At 42.5% G+C, this 8,426-nt stretch overlaps 1 protein-coding gene across 1 annotated transcript; it reads right to left on the minus strand.

The window, feature by feature from the left end:
- Window positions 1–370: 370 nt before the first annotated feature.
- Window positions 371–6,491, minus strand: LOC123511469 (chromatin assembly factor 1 subunit A-like). The gene is made up of 9 exons (XM_045267395.1): window positions 6,256–6,491; window positions 4,936–5,161; window positions 4,391–4,590; window positions 3,817–4,026; window positions 3,031–3,163; window positions 2,621–2,806; window positions 1,774–1,896; window positions 1,388–1,490; window positions 371–1,121 (listed from the first exon to the last, which is right to left on the minus strand). Exons 1-9 carry the CDS (start codon window positions 6,385–6,387, stop codon window positions 569–571), a joined length of 1,866 nt encoding a protein of 621 aa, XP_045123330.1. The 5' UTR covers window positions 6,388–6,491; the 3' UTR covers window positions 371–568.
- Between the last annotated feature and the right edge of the window lie 1,935 nt (window positions 6,492–8,426).

The following is an 8,426-nucleotide window of genomic DNA, read 5'->3' on the forward strand; positions in this document are numbered from 1 at the left end:
ACACACACACACACACACACACACACACACACACACACACACACACGTTCACCTTTGCCCTTTCACAAAATATTTTCTTTCCAACATCAGGATGTATTTCAAAAGCTGTATTATAAGTTTGCATTCTTTATATAACTCCCTCACAGAGTTTAATCGTCTATATAATTGTAACCACAAAATTAATTACAAAAAAAGCAGTAGCTACATATTTTTTCTATACCATCACTTTTTTGCATATTACATTTTTTTCTCATCCAATTGAGAAAAAATCCACACAATTTACTTTCTATTCAACTTTTTACCTCCCCATTGCAAAAATAATTAATAGATTTTTGAACTTTTAAAATGTGTTATGTGTTTATGTTAGAAATGTGTGTGTGTGTGTGTGTGTGTGTGTGTGTGTGTGTGTGTGTGTGTGTGTGTGTGTGTGTGTGTGTGTTTACCGGTCATGAACACAAACATTATGGCAGTGAATAAGCAAAAAACCAAACCGAACCAAACACACACACACACAAAAAAAAAAAAAAAAAAAAAAAAAAAAAAAACAATAACCAAAACAAACACCTTATCAATCATCTAAAATGATACACTCATCACTACCACTACCACTACCTTCACCACCACCACCTTCACTACCAACACTATTACTACCACCACCACCACCACCATCATCCTTCCCTCCCTTCTTAAAGAACGACACAAAGCTAGCAGACTGACTCTTCCCACTCAAGAAAAGACTGCGATTTCTTTTCCCCTTTCCTGCGGAGTTGGGGCGGGTGACGTTGCTGGGTGGAGGAGTAGGGGTGGGCACAGGTGTGGGTGACACCTCCACTGACCCACACCCCTCCACCTGCCCTGTGGATGGAGCAACAGGCGAAACCTCTCCAGTTTGCGTGACCTCCTTTCCACTCGAGGTCGCTGTCGGGGTCGAGGTGGGGGTCTTTCGGGTGAACGCAGTGATGGGGACAAGTTTAGACAGCTTTGGGGTCCTTGCAGGGTCATCCTGGGTCACCTCGGAGTCCTCATCTTTGCGTTCTTTTGGGGTGTTTATGTACGACCAGGTATTTGGGATGCTCAGGTCCAAGACGCCATACTTCTCTCGTGTCTCTGATGGGACGTACCTGTGGAGACCGTAAGGTGGTCTGTGAATGGGTCTGTGTGTGCGTGTGTGAGTGTGTGTTATGATGGGAAGGAAGGAAGGAAGGAGAGAGAGAGAGAGAGAGAGAGAGAGAGAGAGAGAGAGAGAGAGAGAGAGAGAGAGAGAGAGAGAGAGAGAGAGCAACTGCAATAACAATAAGAAAAAACAAACTAGATTAAGATGAAAAAAAAAAAAAAAAAAAAAAAAAGATGCACAACAACAATAACAACTACTAATACTACTACTTACCACATGAGCATCGCACGCTTGCAACTTTCAGTCTTGCATTTCTTCCAAACACCGATTTCTCTGATTTTCTGCAAAACTTTCCGCTTGGCAATGACACACACTTCTGCAATGAGAGAGAGAGAGAGAGAGAGTTATTTTTATTTCTCTTCCATGTTTGAGAGCTCCAATTTTCCTCTTCCTCTTCTTCTTCTTCTTCTTCTTCCTCTTCCTCTTCCTCTTCCTCCTCCTCCTCCTCCTCCTCCTCCTCCTCCTCCTCCTCCTCCTCCTCCTCCTCCTCCTTTTTCAATACATCATCATCACCACCACCACCTCCACCTCCTCTTTTTATCAATCTATCATCACCATCACATCTATCCCTTCTCTCTCTCAAACACACACACACGTACCTCCAGTCTTCCCACCACCACCACTGCCACTGTTCCTCTGCAACCAGTAATCTGCAAACTCTCGACACAGGAACCCCTTGCCGTGTCTGTTGCCGTGAAGTAACTGTATCAGCGGTGCCACAGCTGCAGAGAGAGGGAGAGCATTAGTGTGTATTTCTGGGTGTTTTGGATGTGTTGGGGAAAGGTGTAGGATGTAAAGAGGTGTTTTCTGGGTGTACTGGGAGTGTAGAGGGGTGTTTTGGGTGAAAGGGGGAGGTAGAGTGTTGTGTAGAGGTGTGTTGGGGGTTGGAAGAGATGTTTGGTGTGTGTGTGTGTGTGTGTGTGTGTGTGTGTGTGTGAGAGAGAGAGAGAGAGAGAGAGAGAGAGAGAGAGAGAGAGAGAGAGAGTGTGTGAGTGTGTGTGTGTGTGTGTTTTTCACTGTTTGATCTGCTACAGTCTCTGACGAGACAGCCAGACGTTACCCTACGGAACGAGCTCAGAGCTCATTATTTCCGATCTTCGGATAGGCCTCAGACCAGGCACACACCACACACCAGGACAACAAGGTCACAACTCCTCGATTTACATCCCGTACCTACTCACTGCTAGGTGAACAGGGGCTACACGTGAAAGGAGACACACCCAAATATCTCCACCCGACCGGGGAATCGAACCCAGGTCCTCTGGTGTGTGTGTGTGTGTGTGTGTGTGTGTGTGTGTGTGTGTGTGTGTGTGTGTGTGTGTGTGTGTGTGTTACTTGTATTTTTGGTGTTATGGGGTTAGATTAATTTTTTTTTTTCTTATGTATACAATTTTTTTCTTTCTCATTCATTGAAAGACATTCTCTCTCTCTCTCTCTCTCTCTCACCTTCTTCTGGAAACTCCTTGACGAACTTTTTCCCTCCCTTCTCATCCCCTCCTGGCGTCTCCTCCTCCCCTGGCCCCTCTCCCTGGCCAGACTGGGGCGCCAAACCCCTCCAGGCTGTCGGGATGGGGTTGGGGGCCAGACGGACAGCTCGGTATGGTTCTAAGACCTTCAGCAGCTGTGTGAAGGCTGTTTGGGGTGCATTAAATTAAGTTAGGTTAGGTTAGGTAAGAGAGAGAGAGAGAGAGAGAGAGAGAGAGAGAGAGAGAGAGAGAGAGAGAGAGAGAGAGAGAATGTTAGGCTGCAAATATATAAGTAAGCATGTCTCACACAAAATAAAACAAATAAACAATGAATTTAAACTATAACATTAAAATTTCCAACCACATTCTCTCTCTCTCTCTCTCTCTCACCCATGTTGGTGGTTTGGTCGGTGAGCCACAGACAGCCAATGACGCGTGGTTTCAGTTCTCTGGTTTTTTTCTTCATCTCTTCCTCAAATTCAGCCTGTTTCCTCTTCAGCTTCTCCTTATTCTTGTTCTCCATCTGTAGTAGTAGTAGTAGTAGTAGTAACAAGGATTGAAGTAAAAAGAAAAAACACACACACACACACACTAAGGAATATTGGAGTAGCATTTCACTACATGGACAAAGAAATGATGAAGAAATTGATAAGTACTATAATAAGACCCAGATTGGAATATGCAGGAGTAGTATGGACCCCTCATAAAAAGAAACACATAAGGAAATTGGAGAGGCTACAAAAAATAGCTACAAGAATGATTCCAGAATTTGAAGGGATGACATATGAGGAGAGACTAAAGGCTATGGATCTACCAACCCTGGAACAAAGAAGGGAGAGAGGAGACCTGATACAAGTTTATAAATTGATCAACGGAATGGACCAAGTGGATAATGAGAAACTGATCCTGAGAGAAGAATATGACATCCGAAGCACAAGATCGCATAGTAAAAAGCTGAGAAAAGGAAGATGTCTGAGAGATATTAAAAAATATAGTTTCCTGCAGAGATGTATTGAGACATGGAACAGTTTAGATGAAGAAGTAGTGTCTGCAACGAGTGTGCACACTTTTAAAGTAAGATTGAATAAGTGTAGATATGGAGACAGGGCCACACGAGCATAAAGCCCAGGCCCTGTAAAACTACAACTAGGTAAATACACACACATGAAAACATACCTCACCATCACCACTCTTCACACAATTCTTCTCCTCCTCCTCTTCCTTTCCTTCATCATCGGAGAGGTAGCCGTGGGGGACAAAGAAGTCATTATCAACCTCGTAATTGTCTTCCTCTTCCTTTTCCTCACCCTCTGAGTCACTCAAGCTCTCTCCCGCCTCCTCCTCCTCCCAGTCGTCATTGCTGTCATACTCGTAGTCCAGGGTGGGCTGTGGCAGAGAGAGTGAGTCAGTGTGTGTGTGGAAGCTGTTTTTTTTGGGGGTGTTTGGGGTGTGTTGGGAAAGGTGTAGGGTGTAAAAGACTTGTTTTCCTCCCTTACCTCCTTCAAAAATCCTCCTCCTCAACCAACATCCTTTCTCTTCCTCCTCCTCCTCCCTTATCTCCTTCAAAAATCCTACTCCTCCTCCTCCTCCCTTACCTCCTTCAAAAATTCCCCACCTCCTTAACCAACATCCTTATCTCCTCCTCCTCCTCCCTTACCTCCTTCAAAAATCCTCCTCCTTCTCCCTTACCTCCCTCAAAAAAACTTCTCCCCCCTCCTCCTCTTCCACCACCACCACGACCCACCCTTACCTCCTTCAGAAATGGCCTCCTTGCTCTCACACACTGGCCAGCCTTGCTCCAGGTGCCCCAGTAAGCTGGCCGCCTGTTCTCGCAGAAGGACAGGAGCTTGGCCCGCCCCGCACCGCAACCCCGCAGGCCTGGGGGGGCAGGGCAGCCTTTCTGGGGTGGTGCAGTGGCAGTGGCAGTGGTGGTGGTGTCATCATCATCATCTGTTGGGGGGAGAAGAGTAGGTTGGGTTATGAGGAGGAGGAGGAGGAAGGAAGAGTAAGACACGGATGAGGAGGAGGAGGAAGAAGAAAAAGTATGACGAGGAGGAGGAGGAAAAATTAAGACAAGGATGAGGAGGCAGAGGAAGAAAAAGTAAGACAAGGAATACAAAGGAAAGACCAAGCAACAACAGACCCTGGGGTCCTTACTAGGCTGCTTGGTTAACTATTCTATACTAACTACACAATGAGGAGGAGGGGGAGGAAAAGTAAGATGAACAAGAACAAAAAGGAGAGGAAGAATAATTTACCAACATCACATTAGAAACAACAACAAAACAAACTCACCTACAATCTCAATATCATCATCATCATCATCATTAGCAGTTGAGGGCGGCCATGTTCTCGCCGATGACCTGACCTTGTGACCTCCAGCCTTGAGGAGGGCCAGGTAGGTCAGTGGCAGCTTCCCCTGTCCTCCCTGTGCCCCCATCATGACCTCCCCCAGAGCCTCATGCTGGTCTGAGGTTAGAGTATTTCGGTGTAGGGGTGCCAACTGCATGTCTTCCTTCACCTATTGGGAAGGGGGTGGTGGAGGAGGAGGAGGAGGAGGAGGAAGAAAAGGTTTATTATAATGACAATAATAACAATGATAATAATTAAGGAGGAAGAATGAATAATGCATGTAACACTAACAATAATAAAGAAAGAAGAGGAGGAAGATATACAAACAATAACAGTGATGACAGCAACAACAACAACAACAACAATTACAAGTTAGGAAGGTCAAGAAAAAGATCAAACTATAACTTAAGATATACACAAACCATCATTGAACTATAATTAACCTGCATTAAACTCATAGAATCCACTAAACACTTCAAACTTCGCACAATTCCAGGCTTTGGAGACAGACGTACAATATGAGCCAAGTGTTCAGTGTGTATGCCATTCTTCTACAAATAACCTTCCATTCAAACTTCAATATTGCTTCATTTCATCCTTTCTTCTCTTTTCTGGTTTAAAAAGTTCTTAACCTCTTCAGTACTGGGATGCACGTTTACTAAGAGTTTTGTGTACCATTAGACGATTTCACTTACATTAAGAAGGGTTTATGCAGGTCAGAAGATTAGTGCACACAGTCATCACTTTTCTAATCCCCACATAAGTTTCTGATGTTAAAAATCATCAAATAGTAAGCAGAACAAATATGAAAACACGTCATGGTAGTGAAGGGGTTAAAAATATTTCTACTTCAAATACCAGACAATAATGCTTCACTTCATTCGTTCTTCTCTTTTTTGGTTCAAAAAGCTTTTACAAGTATTTTGAAAAATACAAAACTATGAAACCAGCCTTATTTATGTCTTTGTAAAGCTAAAACTTTGAAGTCACTCTCTTTCTGAAACTATAAAGCAGAAAATATATAGTTCTTTTGGTTCTAAAGCATTGAAAATGACAAAAAAAAGATTGATTTTACACTTCTTAGCATTTTTTACCACATGTTTAGAGCAAGAAAAAACTTTTGTGGTTTTTTGTCATTAAAAATCACTTAAAAATTTGTCGATAGGTTCCATTAAATTTGTAAAGAATCCACCAATTAACAGAAGTAGTAGTAAAAAACAGCATTAATTTGACATCTTAGTAAAACCACTCTCACTTTCTCACCCTGAACTGCTTGAAGATTCCAGCAGTGTCCCTCTCTTCCTCATCTTCTACATCCCTCTTCTTCGCCAGGAAAAAACTTGCAAATCTGTGTTTCAGTTTGTCCTCTTGTTTTTGTTTCTCCTCTTCCTTCATCCTCTTCTCTTCTTCCTTTACCCTCTTCTCCTCTTCCTTTACCCTCTTCTCCTCTTCCTTTACCCTCTTCTCCTCTTCCTTCAATTTCTTCTCTTCCTCTTTTCTTTGTTGCTCTTCTTCTTTTTTTTGTCTTTTGGCACTGTGGGGAGAGGAGGGTTAGGGGCAATACAAACACCAACACACCTTTTGGTCCTTTCAAGGCTGCTTAGTAACTACTTTTAACTGGCTACAGGGAAAGACACACGGGACAGCACAGGAAAAGGCTGCTCCCCACCCCTCCACCCACCACTTCCTCCAGCTTTTGCTGGTAGGGAAAATGGTTGGGAAGAGTACCATGCAGAGTGGAAAAACTGACAAAGAATTTTCACAGGAAAGGATGAAGGGAAATTCTGTTATTCACCCTACGCTGAACTCTACAGGTATGTTTAAAAAACGAAATAAAGAAAAATCATTAGAAATTACATTTTCCATGTGTAATCATTGGCACAAGAAGAAAACCTTGTGGGGGTTAATTTAAATATTTGTCAGCTTAATCTTTGACCGATGCAATAGAATTGTTATTTATCAATTCTGAAGGAAGTTTATTCCAGATGTTAACAATTCTGCTAAAGAAAAAGTGCTTTGCCTCATGGGATTTGAAGTGTTTGTGTGTAATCTTAAATCCATTATTTCTTGTCATGTTGGAATGGTCAAAGATAAAACAAACATTAGCGTCAAGGCTGTTATATCCTGTAAACACTTTGAAAACTTGAATTAGTTGAAGATGCAACAGTGACTTGTATGAAGCAAGGAGGAGGAAATGAGATTAAAAGAGTAACAATATTAATTAATAATAATGAAAGGAAAAGAAGAGGAATAATAATACAAACAACAACAAAAACTTACTCCATTTCTTCTTGTTTCTTCTTCTTCAAATCTTCCTTCATTTTTTCTTTCTCTTCTTTCTGTCTCTGTCTCTCCTCCTCCTTTTCTCTCTTCTTCCTCTCCTTCTCTTCCTGCTCTTCTTGTTTCTTCCTTTCCCTCTCCTTCCTCTTCTCCTCTCTCTCTTTTTTCTTCTCCTCTCGCTCTCTCTCCCTCTCTATTTGTTTGGGAGTCAATTTTTTTGTTTTTTCTTTTATTTCTTTCTTTTCTTCTTTTTCTTCCTTATCCTTCTCTCCCTCTTTTCCTTCCTTCTCCTCCTCCTCCTCCTCCTCCTCCTCCTCTTCTTCTTCTTCCTCCTCCTCCTCTCCCTCTTCTTTTTCTTCCTTCTCTTCCTCCTCTTTTTCCTCTTCTTTGCTTTTGTCCTTTGTTTGTTCAGCATCCTCCTCCTCTTCTTCTTCCTTCTTTTCCTCCTCTTCCTTCTTCCTAAAGTAGTTTGTTATCTTCCCTATTGTCTTCTCTTCTTTTTCTTCCTCTTGCTTCTTCTCTTCTTTTTCTTCCTCTTGTTTCTTCTCTTCTTTCTCTTCCTCCTTTTCTTCTTCCTCTTCCTCCTTTAATTCTTCTTCTTCCTCCTTTAATTCTTCTTCTTCCTCCTTCTCTTCTTCTTCTTCCACCTTCTCTTCTTCCTCTTCCTCCTTCTCTTCTTCATTGTTTGTTTGTTTGTCTTCCTGTTTTTCTTCTTTGTTTTCCTCCTCCTCCTCCTCTTTCTCCTCTTCTATTTCTTTCTTTTCCTCTTCCTCTTCATTCTTCTCTTTTCTTCTTTCTTCACCTTTCTTTCCTCCTTCTCTTCTTTCTTCACCTTTCTTTCCTCCTCCTCCTCCTCTTCTTTCTTCTCTTTCTTTTCTCTTCCTTCTTCTTTACTTCCTCCTTCTCTTCTTTCTTCTTTTCTTCCTCCTCCTCTTCTTTCTTCTCCTTTTCTTCCTCCTCCCCTTCTTTCTTCTTTTCTTCTTTCTCTTTCTTCCCCTCCTCATCCTTCTCCATTCTCTTCTTCTTCCCTCCAGCAATCTTCCCTATCTTGGTCTTCCTCTTTCTCCCAGGCATCTCTTTCTCCTCTTCCTCCTCCTCCTCCTCCTCTTTAGTCTTCCTTGTCTTCTTTTCTTCCTCTTCCTTCTTTCCTCTTA

This window comes from Portunus trituberculatus, chromosome 31, assembly GCF_017591435.1.
Source record: "Portunus trituberculatus isolate SZX2019 chromosome 31, ASM1759143v1, whole genome shotgun sequence".
NCBI lineage: Eukaryota > Metazoa > Arthropoda > Malacostraca > Decapoda > Portunidae > Portunus > Portunus trituberculatus.